Source organism: Pleuronectes platessa, chromosome 17 (assembly GCF_947347685.1).
Source record: "Pleuronectes platessa chromosome 17, fPlePla1.1, whole genome shotgun sequence".
Classification (NCBI taxonomy): domain Eukaryota; kingdom Metazoa; phylum Chordata; class Actinopteri; order Pleuronectiformes; family Pleuronectidae; genus Pleuronectes; species Pleuronectes platessa.
In genome coordinates this window covers 6,005,408-6,033,021 of record NC_070642.1, presented here as the reverse complement: position 1 = coordinate 6,033,021, position 27,614 = coordinate 6,005,408, and the positions used below count along the sequence as shown (strand labels likewise).

Below are 27,614 nucleotides of genomic sequence, written 5' to 3'. Positions count from 1 at the left end.
TGAACGCATTATAAAAACAATAAAATAAAAAAAAATCTGTCATTCGGGAAGAGAGCATGCCGGGAGGGACTGGACTAACTTTACCAACCAATTTGATCAATGATGCAGTAGTAGCGAATACAATTTGTATAATTGCTTATATTATATCAACAAAAATGTGAACTCTGAATAATAAATTACATCCTGGTTTGAGGGGCAAACTCCAGAGGAAATCCATACACCTTTGTGTGGCTACCTCTGGAGTTCAAGTCTGAGAACGTTTTGTTTTATTAAGTTGTGAAGAGTTCATGTTTATTGACTCCTTATTAGTTAACAAATTAGGCCAGCTCTGACTTACCACGATCAGCAGGAATCACTTTCTTAGCTTCAAGCATAGACATAGAGTTGGAAGTAGTTATTTTAAACCTTCCACCATCTTTAATTGCACGTCCATTAAATGTCCATCTGGAACTGGAAATTAGTCCCACTATAATGCTTTCTGAAGGCTCACACTTCAGGGACAGGCTGGCACCAGTATAAGTAAGCTCTGGAATGATGATTGAAGTTGAACCTTTGGATAAATCAGAGTTGAACAGTCAAATTCATCTAAGTTAAACAAAAGTAGTAAACTACTACTACTCATTTTTCATACTTACTTTGGTAAATTGCAGAAACTGCGCCAATGAGAGGAGCAATGCTACTATTTGTAATTGCTTCGGGGAGTTTTTGATTTTCAACCAAAATTTGATCAAAGTCAACTTGTGTCGTCTGTACAACAAATTTTGTAATAATGCTTCCTTTGCTGTAAGAACAGAAAAACATAGTTGTGATATGGAGCTGTTGGGTTTATCTATACAATTTAGGGTCTTGACTTTCTATGTTATTGCCTTAACATAATGTATATTAAGATTTAGCGCTATACAAATAAAATTGAATTGAATGTGGAATGGGCTTTGACTTCGGCTTCACAATTTTTGTCAATGCTTGAATCCCACACTGTACCTGAATTCTGTCACAAAACCTCCTCTATATCCTGGGATTCCTTTATAATGCTCATCTATCTGTGAGAGAGACAGGGTTAGTGATAACATACGAACTGGAGATGCAAGTTAAAATTGAGTAGTGTTAACATTAGACTTACTACTGCATCGATCTGTGACTTCAAATCGTTGTAGATGGTACTTGATGTATCACTTAATTCTGGTGTGTAAGTCATGTCCAATCTCATTGACATATCCATTTTGAAAACTGTTTCTGTAAAAAAGTAGATGAAAAACATGAGCAAAGCTACTGATTAACATTTCATTTCTTGCAATGCAAAGATACTGATAAACTCAGGAACCTTTTTAAAATATGTTGGTTGTTCTAGAGCGAAATAAGACTCGTATTATTTAGGTGCAGGGCCAGTGCAGCTCAGTGGTATAGTATCATACAGCTGTTCATCTCAAAATTACTCATATCCTTTGATACAATTTATTTTCTGCAGCAAGTGACAACTGGCCCTTTATCAATGCAATTTAAGAGAAGAGCACATAAAACAATACCTGTTTGGTTATTAGTTGTCGTAGGTGCACTGGTGGTAGTGACTGTGGTGGGGGTAGTGGTAGTGATAGCAATCGTAGTCGTGGTGGTAGCCCCGGTAGCAATCGTAGTCGTGGTGGTAGCCGTGGTAGCAATCGTAGTAGCGTTTGTGGTAGGTTTAATGGTCTTGGTAGCAGCCATAGTTGTGGTGGGGTTGGGGGTAGTGTTAGTATTTGCAATCGTAGTCGTATTGGTAGCTGTGGTCAAGGTAGCAGCTGCAATTGTGGTGGGGATGGGGGTAGTGTTAGTGGTAGCAATCGTAGTCGTATTTGTAGCCGTGGTCAAGGTAGCAGCTGCAGTTGTGGAGGGGATGGTGGTAGTATTAATGGTAGCAATCGTAGTCATGTTGGTAGCCGGGGTAGCCATGGATACAATCGTAGTAGCGGTCGTGGTAGGGGTAGTGGTTGTAGTTGTGGTGGGGGTGGGGGTAGTGGTAGTAATCATAGTCGTGTCGGTAGCCGTGGTCAAGGTAGCAGCTGTAGTTGTGGTTGGGATGGGGGTAGTGTTAATGGTAGCAATCGTAGTTGTGATGGTAGCCGGGGTTGCCATGGTAACAATCGTAGTAGCAATCGTGGTAGGGGTAGTGGTCATAGTTGTGGTGGGGATAGTGTTAGTGGTAGCAATCGTAGTCATGTTGCTAGCCGTGGTATATGTGGTAGTAGCCGTGGTAACAATCGTAGTAGGGATAGTGTTAGTGGTAGCTGGGGTAGCCGTGGTTACAATCAAAGTAGTGTTTGTGGTAAGGGTAGTGTTTGTGGTAGCCATCGTAGTCCTGTTGGTAGCCTGGGTAGCCCTGGTAGCAATCGTAGTAGTGGTAGGGTTAACGGTTGTGGTAGTAGCCGTAGTTGTTGTGGGGGGGTTGGTAGTGTTAGTGGGAGCAATCGTAGTCGTGGTGTTAGCCGGGGTATCCGTGGTAGCAATTGTAGTAGCAGTTGTAGTAGGGGTAGTGGTCATGGTAGCAGCCGTAGTTGTGGTTGGGATGGGGGTAGTGTTAGTGGAAGCAATCGTAGTCGTATTTGTAGCCGTGGTCAAGGTAGCAGCTGTAGTTGTGGAGGGGATGGTGGTAGTATTAATGGTAGCAATCGTAGTCATGTTGGTAGCCGGGGTAGCCATGGATACAATCGTAGTAGCGGTCGTGGTAGGGGTAGTGTTTGTAGTTGTGGTGGGGGTGGGGGTAGTGTTAGTGGTAGTAATCGTAGTCGTGTCGGTAGCCGTGGTCAAGGTAGCAGCTGTAGTTGTGGAGGGGATGGTGGTAGTATTAATGGTAGCAATCGTAGTCATGTTGGTAGCCGGGGTAGCCATGGATACAATCGTAGTAGCGGTCGTGGTAGGGGTAGTGTTTGTAGTTGTGGTGGGGGTGGGGGTAGTGTTAGTGGTAGTAATCGTAGTCGTGTCGGTAGCCGTGGTCAAGGTAGCAGCTGTAGTTGTGGTTGGGATGGGGGTAGTGTTAGTGGTAGCAATCACAGCCATGGTGGTAGCCGGGGTTGCCATGGTAACAATCGTAGTAGCAATCGTGTGAGGGGTAGTGGTAATAGTTGTGGTGGGGATAGTGTTAGTGGTAGCAATCATAGTCATGTTGCTAGCCGTGGTATTTGTGGTAGCAGCTGTAGTTATGGTTGGGTTGGGGGTAGTGTTAGTGGTAGCAGTCTTAGTCGTGGTGGTAGCTGGGGTAGCCGTGGTAGAAATCGTAGTAGTGGTAGGTGTAATGGTATTGGTAGCCGCCGTAGTTGTGGTGGGAGGGTTGGTGGTGTTAGTGGTGGGAATAGTAGTCGTGGGGGTAGCCGTGGTAACAATCATAGTAGTGGTAGGGGTAGTGGTTGTAGTTGTGGTTGGGGTTGGGGTAGTGTTAGTGGTAACAATCGTATCCGTGTTGGTAGCCGTGGTAGACGTCGTAGCAGCCGTAGTTATGGTGGGGGTGGGGGTAGTGTTAGTGATAGCAATCGTAGTCCTGGTGGTAGCCTGGGTAGCCATGGTAGCAATCATAGTAGTGGTTATGGGCCTGCTAGCAGCCCTAGTTGTGGTGGTGGTGGGGGTAGTGTTAATATTTGCAATCGTAGTCGTGTTGGTAGCTGTGGTCAAGGTAGCAGCTGTAGTTGTGGAGGGGATGGTGGTAGTATTAATGGTAGCAATCGTAGTCATGTTGGTAGCCGGGGTAGCCATGGATACAATGGTAGTAGCGGTCATGGTAGGGGTAGTCGTTGTAGTTGTGGTGGGGGTGGGGGTAGTGTTAGTATTTGCAATCGTAGTCGTGTTGGTAGCTGTGGTCAAGGTAGCAGCTGTAGTTGTGGAGGGGATGGTGGTAGTGTTAATGGTAGCAATCGTAGTCATGTTGGTAGCCGGGGTAGCCATGGATACAATGGTAGTAGCGGTCGTGGTCGGGGTAGTGGTTGTAGTTGTGGTGGGGGTGGGGGTAGTGTTAGTGGTAGTAGTCGTGTCGGTAGCCGTGGTCAAGGTCGCAGCTGTAGTTGTGGCTGGGATGGGGGTAGTGTTAGTGGTAGGAATCACAGCCGTGGTGCTAGCCGGGGTTGCCATGGTAACAGTCGTAGTAGCAATCGTGGTAGGGGTAGTGGTCATAGTTGTGGTGGGGATAGTGTTAGTGGTAGCAATCGTAGTCATGTTGCTAGCCGTGGTATATGTGGTGGCAGCTGTAGTCATGGTTGGGGTGGGGGTAGTGTTAGTGGTAGCAGTCTTATACGTGGTGGTAGCTGGGGTAGCCGTGGTAGAAATCGTAGTAGTGGTAGGTGTAATGGTAATGGTAGCCGCGTTAGTTGTGGTGGGAGGGTTGGTGATGTTAGTGGTGGGAATAGTAGTCGTGGGGGTAGCCGTGGTAACAATCGTAGTAGCGGTAGGTGTAATGGTAATGGTAGCCGCCATAGTTGAGAAGGGAGTGGGGGTAGTGTTAGTGGTAGAAATCATAGTCGTGGGGGTAGCCGTGGTAACAATCATAGTAGCGGTTGTGGTAGGGGTAGTGGTTGTAGTGGGGGTTGGGGTAGTGTTAGTGGTAGCAATCATATCCGTGTTGGTAGCCGTGGTAGACGTCGTAGCAGCCGTAGTTATGGTGGGGGTGGGGGTAGTGTTAGTGATAGCAATCGTAGTCCTGGTGGTAGCCGGTGTAGCCATGGTAGCAATCATAGTAGCAGTCATGGGCCTGGTAGCAGCCGTAGTTGTGGTGGTGGTGGGAGTAGTGTTAGTAGTAGCAATCCTAGTCGTGTTGGTAGCCGTGGTAGCAATCGTAGTAGTGGTAGGGGTAGTGGTCGTGGAAACAGCCGTAGTTGTGATGGGGGGGTTGGTAGTGTTAGCAATCGTTGTCATGGTGGTAGCCGTGGTGTACGTGGTAGCAGCTGTAGTTGTGGTGGGGGTGGGGGTAGTGTTAGTGGCAACAATCTTAGTCGTGGTGGTAACCGGGGTAGCCGTGGTAGCAATTGTAGTAGCGGTAGGTGTAATGGTTATGGTAGCCGCCGTACTTGTGGTGGGGGGTTTGGTAGTGTTAGTAGTGGGAATAGTAGTCGTGTGAGTAGCCGTGGTAAGAATCGTAGTAGCAGTAGATGCAATGGTAATGGTAGCCGCCGTAGTTGTGGTGGGAGTGGGGGTAGTGTTAGTGGTAGGAATTGTAGTTGTGGGGGTAGCCGTGGTAACAATCATAGTAGCAGTCGTGGTTGGGGTAGTGTTAGTGGTAGTAATCATAGTCGTGTTGGTAGCCGTGGTAGCAATCGTATTAGTGGTAGGTGTAGTGGTCGTCGAAACAGCCGTAGTTGTGGTGGGGGGGTTGGTAGTGTTAGTGGTAGCAATCGTAGTTGCCGCGGTAGCCGTGGTAACAATTGTAGTAGCGGTTGTGGTTGGGGAAGTGGTTGTAGTTGTTTTGGGGGTGGGGGTTGTGTTAGTGGTAGCAATCGTAGTCATGGTGGTAGCCGGGGTAGCCGTGGTAACAATCATACTCGTGGTAGCAGCCGTAGTGGTGGTGGGGGTAGTGTTAGTGTGAGCAATTGTAGTTGTTGTGGTAGCCGTGATGTACGTAGTAGCAGCTGTAGTTGGGGTGGGGGTAGTGTTAGTGGCAGCAATCTTAGTCATGGTGGTAGCCGGGGTCAAGGTAGCAGCCGTAGATGTGGTGGTAGTTTTAGCAATCGTTGCTGTGGTGGGGATATTCGTAGTAGCTGTGTTACTAGTATTTGTTATTATGGTTGTTGGTGGAACGTCTGGTGTTGCTGAGCTAATTGTGGTGTTTTGGCTGGATGCATTAGTAGCTGGAAATATATTCAAGAGGACGATCAAAAACGGTCTAAAATGTACAGTACTGACATTTCACGAAAAAAATAATACACAACAGTTAGTGCTGTTACTATCCACATATTTCACACTACTTTTTATTTTGACTGTTTTAATTTTAACAATGACTGACTCATTACTTTAACATAATGCGCTATTTTAAAGCGTTAATTCAAATGTTGTTGGTATTGTTATAACTGCATTTAAATGTGTTGTAACAAACAAAGAAGAGTCATCTTTTCTCAAACACTCACTTGGCACTGGGGTTGCAGCTGTTGCAGTGTTCATATGTGATGTAAGTGTTGAATCTGCAAAGATCATTTTACAAACATGAAAATGCTTAATCAAACATGGGAATAATTCATGCTCAGATTATCTGTTCAATTTATCAACCATTCAAATGCTAAATTCATCCATACACATATACACTAAAAGAGCTCTACTATATGTTTTTTCTTTCACACTATATTCACACACTGGGGCAAATTGGGGTTCATTGTCTTGCTCAAGGAAACAATCAAATGCATACTGAAGGAGCCAGGGATTGAACAGCAACCGTCCCGTTAGTGGACTACCTGCTCATGAAGTCAAACACTGACCCCTTGTTATAGCATAGTGGGACACTTACTTGTTACAGCTGTTGAAACTGTTTTAGTGTTCACATGTCGTGGTGACCATTTTCCAATAATACAACATAAACTGTTATTTAAGTCTAGATCACTTAAAGCAGTGATTCTCAAAGTGTGTGTGTGGGGGGGGGGGGGGCACACACTCTCCAGGGGGGCGCAATGTTACAGACCGTCGACCTGTTACTGGTTAGTGAAAGCTCCCTCACTGGCGAAATGCAAGTGGCTGGACTGGCACAAACAAATCAAATACTGTTTCGTTCCTGATCCACCAATCAAAAGAGGAGGGTTATCATTTGAACATGAGTTGCACGTACGCTTCCGAGTATAAAAGTAACCGCAGGCATGGTCAGAGATCACCCTCACTGAGACAACACCCTGCAGAGTTTGTGCGATTGCTCTTGTTTCCTCTATAATTCAGATATTCATTGCTTTATAAACAGTCTTTTTAAAGACTCACTTCTTCCTTAGTAATACCTTCCTGCACTTGCAGCAGGCCTATTCGTAGCCTAATCTAAGGAGTTATTTGCTCCACAGTCTTTTTAGAAAGCTCGTAGCCCCAAGAGCTAGCCTTCTAGCTAGCTAAATTCTTCCAACTGCAGCTAGCCCTTTTCTCCTTAACACCTACCTTTACATCTTCAGTCATCCTCCGTGCTGCAACAAATAAAGCACCAGCACTTGAATAGTGTTCTGTGCTGTTCCTGTCTACATTGTGTACTGTTCCTTTTGTTAGGAACCATTGCTAGCACAGCCTTATTCATTATTCGTGTGCAAGTCGCTCACAGCCACACATACAAACACACTCACAAGACCACAACGTTGCAATTAGAACTTTATTAACTTCGCACACACTGTATCAGCAAACAAACAACTATGGACAAATTTCTGATTCGTAAAAGTCTGGCAACCGATGCGCCAGTTGCGAAGCCAAAGCTATTTGCAGACTGGTTCCGCCGTAGAATTGCTAAGCTTGGCAAACCCCATACAATTGCCAAAAAACTGATTTTGCCGGGGGCGCAAGACAGAATAATAATAATAAATTGCAAAATAGTAATAATAATTGTCTGTATGGGCCTAACAATAACAATAGCCTAAACCTTGCCATGTCAGGCCTATCAATAACAATATGCTATCTATCTATATATGGTGGTGTAGTTGAGGGGGGTGGGGGGGCCCCAAATACCCCTAACCTGCTTTAGGGGGGCCCAGCTTGCAAAGGTTTGAGAACTCCTGACTTACAGCATTTAACAGCATGTTTACCATGCAGTCTAAAATTGAAACGTAATAACTCAATGGTTTTTCTTTTCATTTTCAAGCATATGTATGTTGAGAAGAGCCTTACTAATGATTTTTATTAACTATTTTGGTTACTATGGTTGCTGGGGTAGTTTTGTTGTGTTCAGCACTGTCATATTAGCAGTCTGAAAAAGTACAAATCTCTGTTTTATTGACAGTAAAAGAAAAAGTACTTTGGCTTTCAGTGTAGGATTCTCTTAGCCTGGATGCCAGACGAACTTAGCCCCGCCCACAACATTTTTGGTCGGGCAGTTCGGTCTGGAGTCGCTCCGTTGGGAAAAAATTATGCCCGACCGGGCCAATCAGATTGTCAGGGCGGGCTTTATACGATGATTGACAGATGATCAACGGTAACGTAATCAACCACGTCATCAAAGTGCCCTTGGGTTGAATTCGTTTTCAACAAACATGCCTGCCGCTGGCGAGCTGAGATGTGTAGATGCTGCCATTGAATCTGTTTTAGAAGACATCGACAGCGCATTCATTTTGAAAGATGAACACAGAACGTGGAGGCAACGCCAAAACACCGCGCTAATCCCTATCGCCCCGGCGCTTGGCTGTTCACAACGGACACTGAAGCAACGCTGAACCGCCGGGCAGCGCTAATAATATCACCCGTTGATCCAGTAGATCGCTGCACGGCTTTGTGCCAGTCACACCGGAGGCTGAAGCACCGCGCTGCGCCAAGGCTGCCTCGCGGTGCTTCAGCCTCCGGTGTGACCGGCACAAAGTTTTGAGTGGATGGGAGCCAGCTGTTATTTAAGGCTTGGCGCTGCGCTGAAGCGTCCGGTGTGAACCCGGCGTTAGTAAATAACTCACAATGCGTTGCTTAGCATACGTCACATACTACGTTGCTCTGATTGGTTGTAGGTCTATCCAATTGAGCGAAGAAAAATTTTACTTCCTGGTCAGTTGAAACACGCCCCATAATCACAGCCCAATGGAGCGGTCTCAGACTCACATTCTGACTAGAATTGTGAGTCTGACAACGTCAGGCTAGGATTCTCTCCCAAAGACACTGACAAATTCATTGAACCAGTCTACACAGCAACTTGGTGGATTGCTCTTTTGTTGGATGTCCTGTGCACAGTAACTTTATTAAGTTCTGCTCCTAGTTGTGTGTGTTAAGGGGCCACAGACAGCACCTTGCTGAGTACCTCGGGGAAGGTGGGGGCAGGTGGGGTCGCAAAGCTTATGCAACATCAAATGGCAGTGATTATCGTGTTCACATACACACAAACACACACACACACACACACTTGATTATAATACATACCTGTTATGGCTGTGGTGGTTGGTGTTAAGAATGTTGTAGTATTCCTAGCCGTTGCAACAGTTGTAGTTGTTACTAAAAAAAGGAAGTGTTGAAAAACGAAAGACATCACAACAAGAACGATATTAAAAAACTCTGTCACACAGACTGAATCGGAGTGAACATGACTGAGAGAGGAAGAAAACTCTGTGGCCTTAATGAATATGGTGTGGCATAAACACAAGTCTGAGATATGATTAAGGCATTCATACCAACTGGGGGAGTTGTTGATGGACAAATCAAGACATCTTTATGAAAATAGAAAACATTAAATTCAGGTCTGTTGAAAGTAAGTGAGGCATCAATAGTTTTAAAACAGACTTCCAGCTTCTTACCTGTCAGTGGCTGACAATGCTGTCCATCAGCAGGGATGGCATTGATACATCCACATGTGTCTGAGGTGATGTTGTCACAGGATCCATACATGAAACACTGGTCACATGACCAACGATACTGATCCTCACATCTGCACTGGTAACCACTACTGCTCAGAGAGCAAACTGGAGACAGAAAATATATCGAAAATCTTGTAAATAATGTGAATATTTCACACATTTCCAAGACGTAATCTTTTTAAAACACATTGACAATATTAAATGGTGCAGAGTTTGAAACTCCTTTAAATTTGCAAGATAGATAGAAAACAAATTACTTTGTTCTAAATCTTACAAATGAAAATAAATTAGGATTCATTCGTCTAATGCACCATTTATCCTATATATCTAACAGGATTTAGATCAGTTAGTAATAAATACATGGAGAAAAACTTTGCAAAGTTTAAAAAACAAATAAGGACACACAAGGTCATCAGATAATGCTGGACATTCCTGAAAGATACAAATCCCCCTGAGTTCACATGCACTGGTAGGACCCGTCTGTAAACACAGGTAAAGCTACAGCATGAATGAGATTAGGTTGTTTAAATCTAAAGAAAATATATCCTAAATATACCCTAGAATAAACCCTTTATACTTAAATACATTATAAATGTACATTGGGAGCTGATCCTCTACAGTTGCTGCGATGTTTGTTACAGTAGCCCAGGATGGACAATCTAAACTCCTTTTGAGTTTTTATGACAACTGAAGGCTACCACAGGTTGTCTGTCATGTTTGGAAGGGGAGGGTGAGGTGAGGCGGTTTTCAGCTGCAATATGCAGCTTCACCACTACATGTCAGTAAATTCTACACACCGATACCAGAATTGCCATGTGCTAAAACTGATTGCAGTGAATGCCAATGGCTGCTCTTGTCCTCACTACCTTATCATGGATCTTATTACATGACAAATCCGGAGATTAATAAAGGAAAAAGTAGGTATTAAAACTATAAACTTCTTTTATTTTGAGCTGAAGAGATATTGGTAGAACAAATATGAATTCAAGGTGTAGTAACTTTTCCACATTCACTGTAAAGGGGAAGAATGTGTTCACACAAAACCAGTAACTAACATGTAATTGTCACCTGTAGAGATGTTCATGCCAGAGACTTGTGTGTTGTTGCTGATGCTGACTGGGTAGCTGATGTTTCTCAGTCGGTCTATCTCTGTAACATCTGTGGTGTTCAGCTCAATTGTAATAATATATTCATAGAGAACTGTAGAAGCTGCAGAGACAGGAAAAAGAAACGTGAATCACTTGTGATCTGTGCTGTGGTTTTCATATTATGTTTCTGATTTGTGTTGCTTCCTCAGTCTTACTTGTTGGGGATGGACTGGTCGTCGTAGCTGAACAAAATGTAAAGTCTATGGAAAAGAGAAAGAAAAGTAACAGCAGAATAAGTTCAAATGTAGCCATAAACATCTGTGTTCATCTTTAAATACATGAAAAAATTAAGACATTCAAGATTATAATGTAAGACTTAAAAAGTCTTGAAACAAATAATAATTACTCATAAAAAAAAGTTGTCGCCAAAATAAGAATATATTTGATCATTACTTGAATAAAACAATTGGATAGAGCTGCTTACTGTATTGGTCAACAGGCTGACAATGCTGTCCATCAGCAGGGATGGCATTGATACATCCACATGTGTCGGAGGTGATGTTGTCACAGGATCCATACATGAAACACTGGTCACATGACCAACGATACTGATCCTCACATCTGCACTGGTAACCACTACTGCTCTGAGAGCAAACTGGATACAGAAATATATTGAAAATCATGTAAATAATGTGAATATTTCACACATTTCCAAGACGTAGACTTTATTTAAACAAATTGACAATATGAAATGGTGCCAAATTTGAAACTAATTTGAATTTAAAAGATTTAGAAAACAAATGCTTTTGTTCTAAATCTTACAAATAAAAAATTGAACAGGACTCATTTGTCTAATGCACCATTTATCCTACATATCTTACAGGATTTAGATCAGTAAGTAGTGTACACATTGAGAAAAAACTTTCATTTTGAAATTGCCAATATCTTCAATTTCTGGACTGAGATTTTAGAATCATGCACAGTTTCAAAACAAATTGGACACACACAAGGTCATCAGATAATGCTGAACATTCCTGACAGATACACGTCCCCCTGAGTTCACATGTACTGGTAGGACCCGTCTGTAAACACAGGTAAAGCTACAGCATGAATGAGATTAGGTTGTTTAAATCTAAAGAAAACATATGTTTGGAGCTGCCACTTACATTATGCATGATGGAAAACATAGACTTTCATGACTAGAGGCTGCTGCATTTTGAAGTTAGTTCTCTTTATATTAAAAGTTCAGTGTGTAAGATTTAGGAGAAAGGGATCTAATGGCAGAAATTAAATACGAAACAATCTCATTGATGTTTTCACGAATGTTTTCATCTAAATTTGACCAGTTGTTGTATATTACCCTAGAATGAACCCTTTATACTTGAATACATTATATATTAACATTGGGAGCTGGTCCTCTCTTCAGAGGCTGCCATGTTTTTAACAGTAGCCCAGGATGGACAAACTAAACACCTTGCAAGTTTTTATGATTACTGAAGGCTGCCACAGGTTGTCTGTCATGTTTGGAAGGGCAGGGCGAGGAAAGGGGGTTTTCAGCTGCAATATGCAACTTTACCACTAGATGTCAGTAAATTCTACCCACTGATACCAGAATTGCCATGTGCTAAAACTGATTGCAGTGAATGACGATGGTTGCTCTTGTCCTCATTACCTTATCTCGGATCTTATTACATGAAAAATACTGAGTTAAAGTGGATAAAATAAGTTTTAAAACAATAAAGTTATTTTATTTTGAGCTGAAGAGATATTGGTAGAACAAATATGAATTCATGGTGTAGTAACTTTTCCACATTCACTGTAAAGGGGAAGAATGTGTTCACACAAAACCAGTAACTAACATGTAATTGTCACCTGTAGAGATGTTCATGCCAGAGACTTGTGTGTTGTTGCTGATGCTGACTGGGTAGCTGATGTTTCTCAGTCGGTCTATCTCTGTAACATCTGTGGTGTTCAGCTCAATTGTAATAATATATTCATAGAGAACTGTAGAAGCTGCAGAGACAGAAAAAGAAACGTGATTCACTTGTGATCTGTGCTGTGGTTTTCATATTATGTTTCTGATTTGTGTTGCTTCCTCAATCTTACTTGTTGGTGATGGAGTGGTCGTCGTAACTGAACAAAATGTAAAGTCTATGGAAAAGAGAAAGAAAAGTAACAGCAGAATAAGTTCAAATGTAGCCATAAACATCTGTGTTCATCTTGTAATACATGAAAAAATTAAGACATTCAAGATTATAATGTAAGACTTAAAAAGACTTCAAACAAATAATAATTACTCATAAAAAAAGGTTGTCGCCAAAATAAGAATATATTTGATAATTACTTGAATAAAACAATTGGATAGAGCTGCTTACTGTATTGGTCAACAGGCTGACAATGCTGTCCATCAGCAGGGATGGCATTGATACATCCACATGTGTCGGAGGTGATGTTGTCACAGGATCCATACATGAAACACTGGTCACATGACCAACGATACTGATCCTCACATCTGCACTGGTAACCACTACTGCTCGGAGAGCAAACTGGAGACAGAAAATATATCGAAAATCTTGTAAATAATGTGAATATTTCACACATTTCCAAGACATAGACTTTATTTAAACACATTGACAATATTAAATGGTGCAGAGTTTGAAACTCCTTTAAATTTACAAGATAGATAGAAAACAAATTACTTTGTTCTAAATCTTACAAATGAAAATAAATTAGGATTCATTCGTCTAATTCACCATTTATCCTATATATCTAACAGGATTTAGATCAGTTAGTAATAAATACATGGAGAAAAAACTTTGCAAAGTTTAAAAAACAAATAAGGACACACAAGGTCATCAGATAATGCTGGACATTCCTGAAAGATACACGTCCCCCTGAGTTCACATGCACTGGTAGGACCCGTCTGTAAACACAGGTAAAGCTACAGCATGAATGAGATTAGGTTGTTTAAATCTAAAGAAAATATATCCTAAATATACCCTAGAATAAACCCTTTATACTTAAATACATTATAAATGTACATTGGGAGCTGATCCTCTACAGTTGCTGCGATGTTTGTTACAGTAGCCCAGGATGGACAATCTAAACTCCTTTTGAGTTTTTATGACAACTGAATGCTGCCACAGGTTGTCTGTCATGTTTGGAAGGGGAGGGTGAGGTGAGGCGGTTTTCAGCTGCAATATGCAGCTTCACCACTACATATCAGTAAATTCTACCCACTGATACCAGAATTGCCATGTGCTAAAACTGATTGCAGTGAATGACGATGGCTGCTCTTGTCCTCACTACCTTATCATGGATCTTATTAAATGACAAATCCGGAGATTAATAAAGGAAAAAGTAGGTATTAAAACTATAAACTTCTTTTATTTTGAGCTGAAGAGATATTGGTAGAACAAATATGAATTCAAGGTGTAGTAACTTTTCCACATTCACTGTAAAGGGTAAGAATGTGTTCACACAAAACCAGTAACTAACGTGTAATTGTCACCTGTAGAGATGTTCATGCCAGAGACTTGTGTGTTGTTGCTGATGCTGACTGGGTAGCTGATGTTTCTCAGTCGGTCTGTCTCTGTAACATCTGTGGTGTTCAGCTCAATTGTAATAATATATTCATAGAGAACTGGAGAAGCTGCAGAGACAGGAAAAAGAAACGTGAATCACTTGTGATCTGTGCTGTGGTTTTCATATTATGTTTCTGATTTGTGTTGCTTCCTCAGTCTTACTTGTTGGGGATGGACTGGTCGTCGTAGCTGAACAAAATGTAAAGTCTATGGAAAAGAGAAAGAAAAGTAACAGCAGAATAAGTTCAAATGTAGCCATAAACATCTGTGTTCATCTTTAAATACATGAAAAAATTAAGACATTCAAGATTATAATGTAAGACTTAAAAAGTCTTGAAACAAATAATAATTACTCATAAAAAAAAGTTGTCGCCAAAATAAGAATATATTTGATCATTACTTGAATAAAACAATTGGATAGAGCTGCTTACTGTATTGGTCAACAGGCTGACAATGCTGTCCATCAGCAGGGATGGCATTGATACATCCACATGTGTCGGAGGTGATGTTGTCACAGGATCCATACATGAAACACTGGTCACATGACCAACGATACTGATCCTCACATCTGCACTGGTAACCACTACTGCTCTGAGAGCAAACTGGATACAGAAATATATTGAAAATCATGTAAATAATGTGAATATTTCACACATTTCCAAGACGTAGACTTTATTTAAACAAATTGACCATATGAAATGGTGCCAAATTTGAAACTAATTTGAATTTAAAAGATTTAGAAAACAAATGCTTTTGTTCTAAATCTTACAAATAAAAAATTGAACAGGACTCATTTGTCTAATGCACCATTTATCCTACATATCTTACAGGATTTAGATCAGTAAGTAGTGTACACATTGAGAAAAAACTTTCATTTTGAAATTGCCAATATCTTCAATTTCTGGACTGAGATTTTAGAATCATGCACAGTTTCAAAACAAATTGGACACACACAAGGTCATCAGATAATGCTGAACATTCCTGACAGATACACGTCCCCCTGAGTTCACATGTACCGGTAGGACCCGTCTGTAAACACAGGTAAAGCTACAGCATGAATGAGATTAGGTTGTTTAAATCTAAAGAAAACATATGTTTGGAGCTGCCACTTACATTATGCATGATGGAAAACATAGACTTTCATGACTAGAGGCTGCTGCATTTTGAAGTTAGTTCTCTTTATATTAAAAGTTCAGTGTGTAAGATTTAGGAGAAAGGGATCTAATGGCAGAAATTAAATACGAAACAATCTCATTGATGTTTTCACGAATGTTTTCATCTAAATTTGACCAGTTGTTGTATATTACCCTAGAATGAACCCTTTATACTTGAATACATTATATATTAACATTGGGAGCTGGTCCTCTCTTCAGAGGCTGCCATGTTTTTAACAGTAGCCCAGGATGGACAAACTAAACACCTTGCAAGTTTTTATGATTACTGAAGGCTGCCACAGGTTGTCTGTCATGTTTGGAAGGGCAGGGCGAGGAAAGGGGGTTTTCAGCTGCAATATGCAACTTTACCACTAGATGTCAGTAAATTCTACCCACTGATACCAGAATTGCCATGTGCTAAAACTGATTGCAGTGAATGACGATGGTTGCTCTTGTCCTCATTACCTTATCTCGGATCTTATTACATGAAAAATACTGAGTTAAAGTGGATAAAATAAGTTTTAAAACAATAAAGTTATTTTATTTTGAGCTGAAGAGATATTGGTAGAACAAATATGAATTCATGGTGTAGTAACTTTTCCACATTCACTGTAAAGGGGAAGAATGTGTTCACACAAAACCAGTAACTAACATGTAATTGTCACCTGTAGAGATGTTCATGCCAGAGACTTGTGTGTTGTTGCTGATGCTGACTGGGTAGCTGATGTTTCTCAGTCGGTCTATCTCTGTAACATCTGTGGTGTTCAGCTCAATTGTAATAATATATTCATAGAGAACTGTAGAAGCTGCAGAGACAGAAAAAGAAACGTGATTCACTTGTGATCTGTGCTGTGGTTTTCATATTATGTTTCTGATTTGTGTTGCTTCCTCAGTCTTACTTGTTGGTGATGGAGTGGTCGTCGTAACTGAACAAAATGTAAAGTCTATGGAAAAGAGAAAGAAAAGTAACAGCAGAATAAGTTCAAATGTAGCCATAAACATCTGTGTTCATCTTGTAATACATGAAAAAATTAAGACATTCAAGATTATAATGTAAGACTTAAAAAGACTTCAAACAAATAATAATTACTCATAAAAAAAGGTTGTCGCCAAAATAAGAATATATTTGATAATTACTTGAATAAAACAATTGGATAGAGCTGCTTACTGTATTGGTCAACAGGCTGACAATGCTGTCCATCAGCAGGGATGGCATTGATACATCCACATGTGTCGGAGGTGATGTTGTCACAGGATCCATACATGAAACACTGGTCACATGACCAACGATACTGATCCTCACATCTGCACTGGTAACCACTACTGCTCTGAGAGCAAACTGGATACAGAAATATATTGAAAATCATGTAAATAATGTAAATATTTCACACATTTCCAAGACGTAGACTTTATTTAAACACATTGACAATATTAAATGGTGCCAAATTTGAAACTAATTTGAATTTAAAAGATTTGAAAACAAATGCTTTTGTTCTAAATCTTACAAATTAAACATAAAACAGGACTCATTTGTCTAATGCACCATTTATCCTACATATCTTACAGGATTTAGATCAGTAAGTATTGTACACACGGAGAAAAGGCTTTCATTTCGAAATTGCCAATATCTTAAATATCTGGACTGAGATTTTAGAACTATGCAGAGTTTCAAAACAAATTGGACACACACAAGGTCATCAGAAAATGCTGAACATTCCTGACAGATACACGTCCCCCTGAGTTCACATGTACCGGTAGGACCCGTCTGTAAACACAGGTAAAGCTATAGCATGAATGAGTTTAGGTTGTTTAAATCTAAAGAAAACATATGTTTGGAGCTGCCACTTACATTATGCATGATGGAAAACATAGACTTTCATGACTAGAGGCTGCTGCATTTTGAAGTTAGTTCTCTTTATATTAAAAGTTCAGTGTGTAAGATTTAGGTGAAAGGGATCTAATGGCAGAAATTAAATACGAAACAATCTCATTGATGTTTTCACGAATGTTTTCATCTAAATTTGACCAGTTGTTGTATATTACCCTAGAATGAACCCTTTATACTTGAATACATTATATATTAACATTGGGAGCTGGTCCTCTCTTCAGAGGCTGCCATGTTTTTAACAGTAGCCCAGGATGGACAAACTAAACACCTTGCAAGTTTTTATGATTACTGAAGGCTGCTTCAGTTTGTCTGTCATGTTTGGAAGGGCAGGGCGAGGAAAGGGGGTTTTCAGCTGCAATATGCAACTTTACCACTAGATATCAGTAAATTCTACCCACTGATACCAGAATTGCCATGTGCTAAAACTGATTGCAGTGAATGACGATGGATGCTCTTGTCCTCATTACCTTATCTCGGATCTTATTACATGAAAAATACTGAGTTAAAGAGGATAAAATAAGTTTTAAAACAATAAAGTTATTTTATTTTGAGCTGAAGAGATATTGGTAGAACAAATATGAATTCAAGGTGTAGTAACTTTTCCACATTCACTGTAAAGGGGAAGAATGTGTTCACACAAAACCAGTAACTAACGAGTAATTGTCACCTGTAGAGATGTTCATGCCAGAGACTTGTGTGTTGTTGCTGATGCTGACTGGGTAGCTGATGTTTCTCAGTCGGTCTATCACTGTAACATCTGTGGTGTTCAGCTCAATTGTAATAATATATTCATAGACAACTAGAGAAACTGCCGAGACAGAAAAAAGAAACGTGAATCACTTATGATCTGTGCTGTGGTTTTCATATTATGTTTCTGATTTGTGTTGCTTCCTCAATCTTACTTGTTGGTGATGGAGTGGTCGTCGTAACTGGACAAAATGTAAAGTCTATGGAAAAAGAGAAAGAAAAGTAACAACAGAATTAGTTCAAATGTAGCCATTAACATCTGTGTTCATCTTGAACACAGATGCCGAAATAAGAATATAATTGATCATTGGTCTTATAAAACCATGTGATAGAGCTGCTTACTGTATTGGTCAACAGGCTGACAATGCTGTCCATCAGCAGGGATGGCATTGATACATCCACATGTGTCGGAGGTGATGTTGTCACAGGATCCATACATGAAACACTGGTCACATGACCAACGATACTGATCCTCACATCTGCACTGGTAACCACTACTGCTCGGAGAGCAAACTGGACAAACAAACATAGATCTGACTTCTTAAAGAACAAAGTTTAAGGATGAGGGGCTTAGCATTTTGTGACCATGTGTCGGGTTAAATCTTTACATTTTACGGTCTTGATGTTATGATTTAGTGCTTAAAATCTGCATACAAGTGTGTGTGCAGATGTTTTTCCTACCTGTCGAAATGTTGACATCCGAGATTTGTATTTGGTTGATGCTGATTGGGTAACTGATGTTGCTCAGAATGGTCCTCAGTGGATTTATTAGTCCAACATCTGCGATGTTCAACTCAACAGAAATGAGGTATGTATAAACAACTGGAGGAGCTACAGAAGATAACAGAGCGACATGGGAAACTTAAGTTAGCCTCTTCATGGTAAAAGAAAAAACATGTAAGCTCTAATCAAATGGGTCATAAGTAAACTTGATTCTTGATCAAATGATCTGATTTCAGCAGAAATCTACTCTGCCAAGAAACAAAAACGAAAATAGGGCAAAAGTGTTTGATACAGAATAAAAACATTAAGATGATGTTAAAATGTAAAAGTGCATATCAAATAAGTACAGAATAAGCAGTTAAAGTTCACCTGTCTTTGGCTGGCAGTAGTGCCCATTGGATGGAATACTGTTGATACAGCTGCACGTGTCATTAGTGATCTCATCACAGGCTCCGTATGTAGCACAGTCCGTAGAAGACCAGACGAACTGGTCCTCACATCTGCACTGGAAGCTGCTACCATTCAGGTAACAAACTAAACACACAAAAGCAAAAGACAAAAAATATTGAAGTCAGACAGCTTTGATACCTACTCTAAAAATGTATAATGTGGACAAGGTAGAGTATTATGATTAGAAATGAGTCCGTACTCGTCCTGTTTGGGGTCACTACAGTCATTGAGCAGGCCTGAAACTTAAGGATGTTTTTCATTGTTGAACTAGTGCTTGTGTGTTAACCTTCTCTCACCTTTGAAACCCGACAGGGCTTTTCTGTTGACACACAGTGGCGATAAGGACATATTTTGTATTTTGGTGGCACTGACACTTCCAGTTTGGAGTTTTTCACTGAAAAATTCACTGAGGTTCAAGTATTGACATTGAGGCTTTAAAGCTAATTGAATAAGGTTTGTAGCTCATATAGAGCAACGATCTGGCTGCAATGTCTGGACCATTTTGGAAATGGTGTGTGCAGGACCACAGAGCCTTAACAAATAAAGGTGTGAATGTCTATGTGGTTACAGATTGCACTGTCATTTTGTGGTACACTTGTGATTGGAACACCCGAGAAAGAAGTTATACCATGTCTTAACAGGGAGTGCTACTTCATTCTTGTACTTTTCCATTTTTCAAAGTAAAATACTGTACTTTTTACTTCACTGCCCATTTGACAGATACAGTAGCTTTTTCTTAGAAAAACAATTTTTTCAGATTAAACTGGTATTTCCACACCATTTAGCTTCTGCCAGACTCAGATCTAAGACTTATTGACTTGAAAATTTCCCTCAAAGATAATTTACCCTCTTAACTTCTTGGATGGTTTGGATGGAGGTCAAATTATTCAATACTAACCCTAAGCCTAACCCAAAACACAAAGATAAGTAAAAGGTTCCAAGAAAAAAAATCAGATTTGTGTATCAGAACTTAATTTTATGTTCTTTTGTCTAAAGTGGATATTCTCACAACCCCTCAGATCCATCTGTAAATCTTCTTGAGGAGTCTGAGCTTTAGAGCGGACAAAGCTATCTGACTATTAGTAAAGTGGGTAGACTGTCGCTACATCTTAATCTGCAACCAAAGTAAAGTGCCACCTACACATTGTTGTAAAAGTATTATTTTATTAAAATGAAACTTCAGTCAGGTACTGCAGAACGAGGCCTTTTTTACATTTGACGGAAATAAGCTGGAGAGTTGGTGTTCTTTATATTGATCAACATTGTTCAATATGAACTCCATTTGTAAGGTAAGTTTATAAATTAGAATTTGTTTATATGATTCTGTGCTGAGTTGGAAGGAGATTAAGTGATTTAAGACTCAAATTTAACCACACACTGAACCTGATGGGCAAAGACAATTTAAAAAACAGCATTAAAACAGTTTGAAAGCATCTGTAAGGTCAAACTGAAAAACTGAAACTCTATTGCTGTTCAGGGCTTTGGGTAGTTTGTAATCAGCTCTTTGCTGCAGTTAACTCTGAAATCATTCCATTGATTCAAACGTAACTCATGAAATACGTTGTGTATTTCATTTAAGTAAATGTAGTTAAAGTACAGCATACCCGTGAGAGGCAGAGAAATTCCTAGCTTATAAGGAAGAGTCTGTAAGATTCAGCATAACATGTTGCCATGTATGAATCCACACCCTGTCTCATTCCAATCAACATACAAATTGAAAACACAGATTCAATTTCACCAACAAAAGTTTCCCTGCAGATGACGGACATACATTGTTTACAAATTTTTCTCTTTCTCAGTTGTTTAATATTATGTATTAATGTTAAACACCTTCTTATTTTGCATTTTGGAAAGTTGAGAAATACATATAAAGATACGTAACGATCCCATAACACACATCTGACTAAAAAAGGAATTTAAATTTATGGAATGCTTGCAGTCTGCGCCTTGATTTGATGAAACAGGCTACCATGGAGTTCAGACCGGCGGGAGCTCCGTTCTTACCTGTGTTGATGTCGATGTTTGTGACATTCACAATGGGACCCAGGTCGAACGAGAAGCTGTTGTTGTTCAATAGGCTCCTGAGGTGGTCCACTGTCGCAACATCTGTCACGTTCAGCTCCACTTCCACGTCGTACTCAACCTGAGTTAGCAGCGCTGTGGAAGAAATACATCAAAGAAGGCTTCCTTTGTAAAAACATTGATGTGATTATTATCTTAAAGTGGAGCTACCACCTTTTTGGTCAAATCAGTCACATTGCATTTCACACATTTTGTGCCTGGGTGTTGGCTTGGAGGCGGTACCATACACAGCCAGAGTTGTATATTCAAAAGGAAATATGAATGGGAGAATTGTTAAATCTATAGTCATGTTCATATATGCAGTGTGGCAGCCTAAATTATTTCCAAAGGTCCAAGCAATTCCACTGGTCACATATATTTATATGCCATGTAACACAGATAACTCATACACTTTTGTGTGTAGTGTTTGCTGTTGTGTTGTGTGTCTGTGTTCTGCTCTTCAAAGTCCCGAAATCTGGAATAACTGTATTTATATGTAATTAGTACTATCATATCAATATGATGCTGAATTCATGGTGACTGGATTTAACAAAGAAATAAGGATTTGATTACCTGATATCGGCTGACAGGACTGGTTGCCGGGCGGAATAGCATTGATGCATTTACAAATGCTGCTCCACGTGCGTTCACAGGCACCGTATGTGACACAGGTGCTGTACGGCCAAGCAAACTGTTCCTCACATCTGCACTGGAAACCAGAGTCAGTTGACGAACACACTGTCAGAAGAGAAGAAGATTTTCGAATCACATACCATTAACCTTGACTTTAAGTTTGTTATGGAGTTGTTTCCACTCACCGGTTGTGATACTGATGTCCGAGATCTCTGTTTGGTTATCGATTCGTATGGGAAGATCAGTAGCATTCAAGGATGAGCGAATCAGCTCAAAGGTTTGTGCATCAGAGACATTCACTACGACATCAATGCTGTATTTCCACTGGCCTGTTGGAACTGCAGGGATTGAAGTTTGAAAAGAAAGAGGACAGATTGGAATCAGAAGAAGATCAGTATAAAGACTCGAATCAGACCCTCACTTTGTTCAAATAAAAAGATAATAAGGGGAGACATTTCCACAGGTGCAGGAGAAGGGTGTGGCGACAATTCTCAGAACAAGGAAGCTACAACCCAGTGAGTGACTTTGTGGATAGCATGTTTGGATAATTATGTGTGATTGGTTGGCTGGCATGTCACATGTTAAGAGATAATTACGTGTGACAGGTAGGGTTGGATAGAGATTTGCGGGTGTGGGTCTGCAAAAATGGGCCCCTGCTGTTGTGTTTATCCCTTGTGTTGTTCCTGGTTTAGATTGACCTAGAGGTTGTTTGTGTGTATGTATCTCTGCGGGGTCATTTAGACCCACAAAAAACCCGGTGTGTTTCTTCGTGTGCCGTTCTCCCTGACCAGGTCACGATGTCACGTCAAGCACGTTTCACCAGAGAACAGTTATTCTCCCAGCAACAATCCTCTGATCCCGAAGAGGAGTCGCAAGAGCAAGACCGAGAAATGGACGGAGAAGCAGACCGAGAAGACGACGACGGCGACGAAGACTACGGCCCAGTGGGTGATGCTGCTGCAGATTTGTCATCCTTGGAGGAAGAAGAACGAGACGAGAAGCGTAAGATGAGACACGGGCAAATTGGGGGTCGTGCGAGAGGTCTGGGATGCGTGGTTGGCACGGCTCTACAACCCGGGGCCCGAAGTGACCGTGGAAGAGCAACTGGTTCCGTTCAGACGTTATTCTTTCTTTTTTTTTTTTATTATTATTATGTTATGTTATTGTTATGTGGCTGTAGCTCTGATCATTCTAGGACGGGTAGTGGGTCTGGAGCCCGGGCCTGAGTCAGTGAGCTCCAGGACCCACGGACCACCTCCACTGCCCATGGGGCCCTGGTTCTCTGTATGGGATTTTATTCATTCTTGACCCCCAGCAGGAGCTCCTGTATCCCCGTTGGGATTTTAGGATCTCTCCCTACAGCGGGGGCCCCTCTCACCAACAACAGCGGCCGAGTCACAGTGCGTAAAGCTCGGATAAACATCAACGAGCTCCAGCTCGTCTCATGAGCTCCAAGGACTAGCCTGGCCTGTCTCACCATCCACAATGGCCGAAAGTGCGTACAGCCCGGGTACACATGCCCTGTGCCTCCATTCATTTCGCCTATTTCACGAAATTGCACTAAGTGTTGGCGAAAACCAGGTTTCTGAATGTTTTCTGGCAAGGGGGAAACCTGTACATCTCAATGATCAGCATCACTATTTTCTCGATCCTCTTGTTCGACTTGTTTTTTTTCTAATTCAACACTCATATCTTAGGCTGATATAAAAGTGGGCTAAATGTTCTCATCTAAATCTGAGGAAACATAACATCTTTTCATTGGACTCACCATTTCTTCTCTGTCTAGTGTGAGGTAGGAGTTGCTCTTCTTTGTTAAGTTCCTTAAGTAGAAAAAAAAAAAGAATTACAGCTTTGTGTTCATCACACCACAAGTCCCATATTTTCTTTTTAGTTGCTAAACCCCCCCGACCTACCGGCGTAACCAGACATGGAAATTCAATGAAGTCCCATGTTTCAAAAACAGCAAGTATCACGAGAAGGGCACAGATGGTCAAGCCGTTCTTAGATATTGCCATTCCTTTAAGAAAGGCAGAGACAAATCAAGAGGTTACACAGGGTTTCCATCCACATTACCTGTAACATTGTTTTACAGCCTGTTGTTACAGAGAGTAGACAGGGAGCTTTCACATTGCCACAACTGCCCTATTAATGAACCAATGAACAAAGAAAGGGTAAGTCAAATATAAATGCCTTGAGACACTTTCACTGAATAATGATCTTATTACATTGCCACTTGTCTCTCCTTAAGCCTTGTCATTTAACTTGTGGGCATGTTCGGGGCCAGATTAAAATCATGGAAATACAATACATATATGGACACGTACGTTTATTAACTAAGATATGGTTCGGCTCTAGACCAACTTACCATGTTACTGCTGTAAGTTGAATTGTGCAACTTTAGGGCTTGTAATCACTGAAATAATTTGTTGTGTCAATTAAATGACTTCGACTGGCAATTATTCGTTGTTGCATCTGTAAAATCACTTTTAATTCCCCTTCTGTCGTGAAGTCCAACATACAGAGTGCTGAGGTTAACCACACTAGCTGCTGCTGGGAGACGGCTGATGCTTCTGTAACCGGTCTATCCTTTAATGCCGGATACCTGCGTTGGGAGTTAGTTTGTGAAGTAGAAGTCCAGGACTTTATTTTCGGCACAGGACTTTTATTGCTGCTGAATGTTGCTCTGTTAAGTGTTTTAGCAGAAGAAAAGAAACAGTGTTGGTCATTCGTCTTCAGTACATGCCGCTCTCGGCCAGCTCCAATGCATTCTGGCAAGAGCCGGGAAAATAAACACAATCTCGTCCCACGACCAATAGAGGGCGCCAAACCCATTAAAACACCCAATACAATAAACAACAGTAATTAACAAAAGCTGAGGGATATTTGGTGGAATGCAATATTAGTTTAAATACCTGCGACACTTCCTCATAACAAAGGGACCAGTAAGAGACGGACAGCTGACACAAGCTAGACCCCAAACCTCTGTGCAATTTGATCCATAGGTCCTTGAATTATTCCCTGAGAAATCAAGGGACTTTTTGAAAAACATCTCTTGATGTTAAAGAAAGTAAAATAAGAAAAAACTCAGTATCCAACCCCTGATTTGGCTCCACACCAAAACATTATAGGCTTTTTTTTTTACCCGTATTACATCCCCCAACCACCGAGTTTTAAGGTAATTCATTCAGTAGTTTTTGCATAAACTTTTTAATTTAGCACTAATAAACACATGTCAGAATGTACACACATTTAACGGCTCGTCCTCTTCAAGGAAACTTTAGCATCATTAAACACAATAGCTCCCATAGTGCTGGCAGTGTGCATTATCAAAATCCAGTGCAATGGCTCATCAGCCTAAGATTAAAAGACACACATATGTTCACAACCGGACAAATGCTTCAAGATACTTAGCACAGGTATTCTAACGAGAATACATCTACTTGTGTCGTGTGTGCTTCTAGTGGCACAAACATTTTCTATGGTTTGTGTTAAAATACAACCCACAATGAGGTACGTCAGCGAGGTACAAAGACATAATGTGTGGCTCCGCTGACCACAGACACCGGTGACATATCATTATAAGTCATTAGTGTGAGGAACACCAGGCGGTTCACAGGTGCACAACTTAACAAAGAAACGACTGTCACACGAGCACAATAAATCTTTTTCTAAAAGCCGGATTTGTCTGGAGAACAGGAGAATCTGTTTAGGTCCAGACATAACGTCTTCAAGACGTCCTGGACGTCACTCACTCAACCTTAACACCTCCAGCCTTACTTTCATCAATTTACAAAGGGACGTGGTTTATTGTTTTTAAAAAAACCGAAGAAGTAAGGGCTTTATCTTGTCACGGACATTGTGTAAATGCGTTATTTAATGTCTCCTTTCACACAGTGTATGATAAATCAAAAACTAAAATGATTTGATTAGCATTAGCCAATTAAGACACAATAACCTTCCAATTGATTTAGCTATTTATGAGAGGTTTATAGTGATGCTACTTCATCTGGCACTTTCCTGGTGGGCCAACGTGCCTTTTGGCAAGGCAGGAGGTCTGTCCACAATTAAAACTCAATAATTCTCAACCCATTTTCAGGCTGTTTGGTTTGTTACAAATATCAGAAGTGTATGTGTGTCACAATGCTTGGATGTATTAAATAATAAACCTTTCATACAAAAATAGGTGATCATTTGAAGCTGATAATGTCGTAACTCTATAATGTTGGATTCATTTCCCCAAAATAAGTCGGTTTTAACTACATGAAAAATGGCTGCCATGTTGATATTTGAAGATTTAGTTCATACCGTAATACATATTATTAGCTATATGGGTGTTGGTTCCCTACTTATGGGCATATACAGGCTACTGGACTTATAATCAACACTTAATTATTATTTCTGTTATTCTGCCGGGGCCGATATGTTGTCCCAGTCCACCCCTACAGCAGTGCATGTAGAGTATAATGACGAGGGAAATATAGAGTTCACTGGCTGCTCTAGTTTTATGCTACATTTTGACTAGTCATCTTAAAGAACTGTAGATCTGAATTTGTTCTCTGATGAGCTATAACTACACAAGCTGCGTCTGAAATCCCCTCTGTTAAATCACTCTCTTACTAACAGAATGTCAGTTGTTCTGTATGATTGTTGTATAACAGTCTCTTTGGTTGCTTTTGAGCCCATTCCCTTTAGTTAAAACAGTTCAGAAAAAAACAAAAAACATCTCCTAATGCAGTCCATTATTTATAAACACTACACATACTCAAAAACAGGGAGAGAATGTTATTGTTAGGAATTTTCAAGAAGGAGCGTGTATATTAATTTGAAATTATGTTTCATCAAATATATCTTTAAATTTATGCACATAAATACAATTTCTAATGTTAACATTAACTACTATGTTTTTAATCTCGACAGCAGGAACCAATATGCACTGTTTGGCAAAATAGGTCAACCTTTAAATAACTTGCTCCCTCAGTGAGACAATTCCTGAGAAACACCAAACAAAACATGCAAATGTATAAATCTCTTACCATATATTACGTTTCCTCTCTCTTTCCACTTCACTCGTTCCCCTTAATGTGTTGGAGAAACACGGAGACCGTAGGAGCTGCACAACCCGTATGTTGAACTTGAGGAACTACGGAGTGCCTAAAAAAACTTCCTGAAATATAGTAAGGGACGGACTGGGCTGCAGTGGTTCAACAGGTTTAATCCTTCTTTGAGTTTCCTTGTTGGATTATGTCAGAATTTTTTGTCTTTGTACCTGTTTTAATAACCTGTATATATGTGTGTGAACCAAGGATAAATGTACAGGAAAGCTGCTAGACCGGTAAATGCATTATCAAAGATAAATGTATTTAGGTTTTTCTTTACAGGTTACAGGACAGTGATCCAGTGTTCAACTCAGTGGAAACTAAATTTAAATCCAGATAACTCCGTATCTGGATGTAGAGCTGTAGACCTAAATAAAGAAACACATTATTATTTATGGCTTATTAGGGTATTTGGGAATTGTTTAGATATTGCTAAGGAATCACAAAGAATGACTCCATTCAGTGGTCATCATCACGAATTGGAAATAAAGCATTGTGCTTCTTTATTCTTTCAAATATTAGGCAGCAGGTTACATACAGTTTAACTTACTGTGAAATGGCATTCAAGCATTTCAGACAAAATCATTAACACTGGTGAGGCCCTGAGACAGGGGTGGGGAACCTATGGCCTTTGTTCCCTATCGGATGGATGTCTGAAAGGTCACAGTCAGGGTGAAAGGAAACCGACACGTAGATATTAAGTGTCATAACTGATAAGCATCAGTGCAACTATCAGGA

The 27,614-nt window shown here is 40.5% G+C and overlaps 1 protein-coding gene across 1 annotated transcript in view; it reads right to left on the bottom strand.

Moving 5' to 3' along the window:
- The window catches only part of LOC128459912 (uncharacterized), a 35,921-nt gene extending 8,979 nt beyond the window's left edge, over positions 1-26,942 (bottom strand). Inside the window, exons 1-31 of the mRNA XM_053444864.1 lie at positions 26,814-26,942; positions 23,694-23,797; positions 23,549-23,600; positions 21,966-22,118; positions 21,721-21,885; positions 21,091-21,243; positions 19,006-19,170; positions 18,595-18,744; positions 18,256-18,426; positions 18,069-18,113; positions 17,834-17,974; positions 16,447-16,617; positions 16,178-16,222; positions 15,944-16,084; positions 14,556-14,726; positions 14,287-14,331; positions 14,052-14,192; positions 12,916-13,086; positions 12,647-12,691; positions 12,413-12,553; positions 11,025-11,195; positions 10,756-10,800; positions 10,521-10,661; positions 9,393-9,557; positions 9,022-9,093; positions 6,078-6,131; positions 1,524-5,801; positions 1,121-1,233; positions 982-1,040; positions 636-781; positions 338-550 (exon numbers count right to left, since the gene is read on the bottom strand). Of these exons, the coding sequence (XP_053300839.1) occupies positions 338-550; positions 636-781; positions 982-1,040; positions 1,121-1,233; positions 1,524-5,801; positions 6,078-6,131; positions 9,022-9,093; positions 9,393-9,557; positions 10,521-10,661; positions 10,756-10,800; positions 11,025-11,195; positions 12,413-12,553; positions 12,647-12,691; positions 12,916-13,086; positions 14,052-14,192; positions 14,287-14,331; positions 14,556-14,726; positions 15,944-16,084; positions 16,178-16,222; positions 16,447-16,617; positions 17,834-17,974; positions 18,069-18,113; positions 18,256-18,426; positions 18,595-18,744; positions 19,006-19,170; positions 21,091-21,243; positions 21,721-21,885; positions 21,966-22,118; positions 23,549-23,600; positions 23,694-23,795 (7,825 nt within the window). The 5' untranslated portion in view covers positions 23,796-23,797; positions 26,814-26,942. The remainder of the gene's footprint in view (positions 1-337; positions 551-635; positions 782-981; positions 1,041-1,120; positions 1,234-1,523; positions 5,802-6,077; positions 6,132-9,021; positions 9,094-9,392; positions 9,558-10,520; positions 10,662-10,755; positions 10,801-11,024; positions 11,196-12,412; positions 12,554-12,646; positions 12,692-12,915; positions 13,087-14,051; positions 14,193-14,286; positions 14,332-14,555; positions 14,727-15,943; positions 16,085-16,177; positions 16,223-16,446; positions 16,618-17,833; positions 17,975-18,068; positions 18,114-18,255; positions 18,427-18,594; positions 18,745-19,005; positions 19,171-21,090; positions 21,244-21,720; positions 21,886-21,965; positions 22,119-23,548; positions 23,601-23,693; positions 23,798-26,813) is intronic.
- Positions 26,943-27,614: the final 672 nt, after the last annotated feature.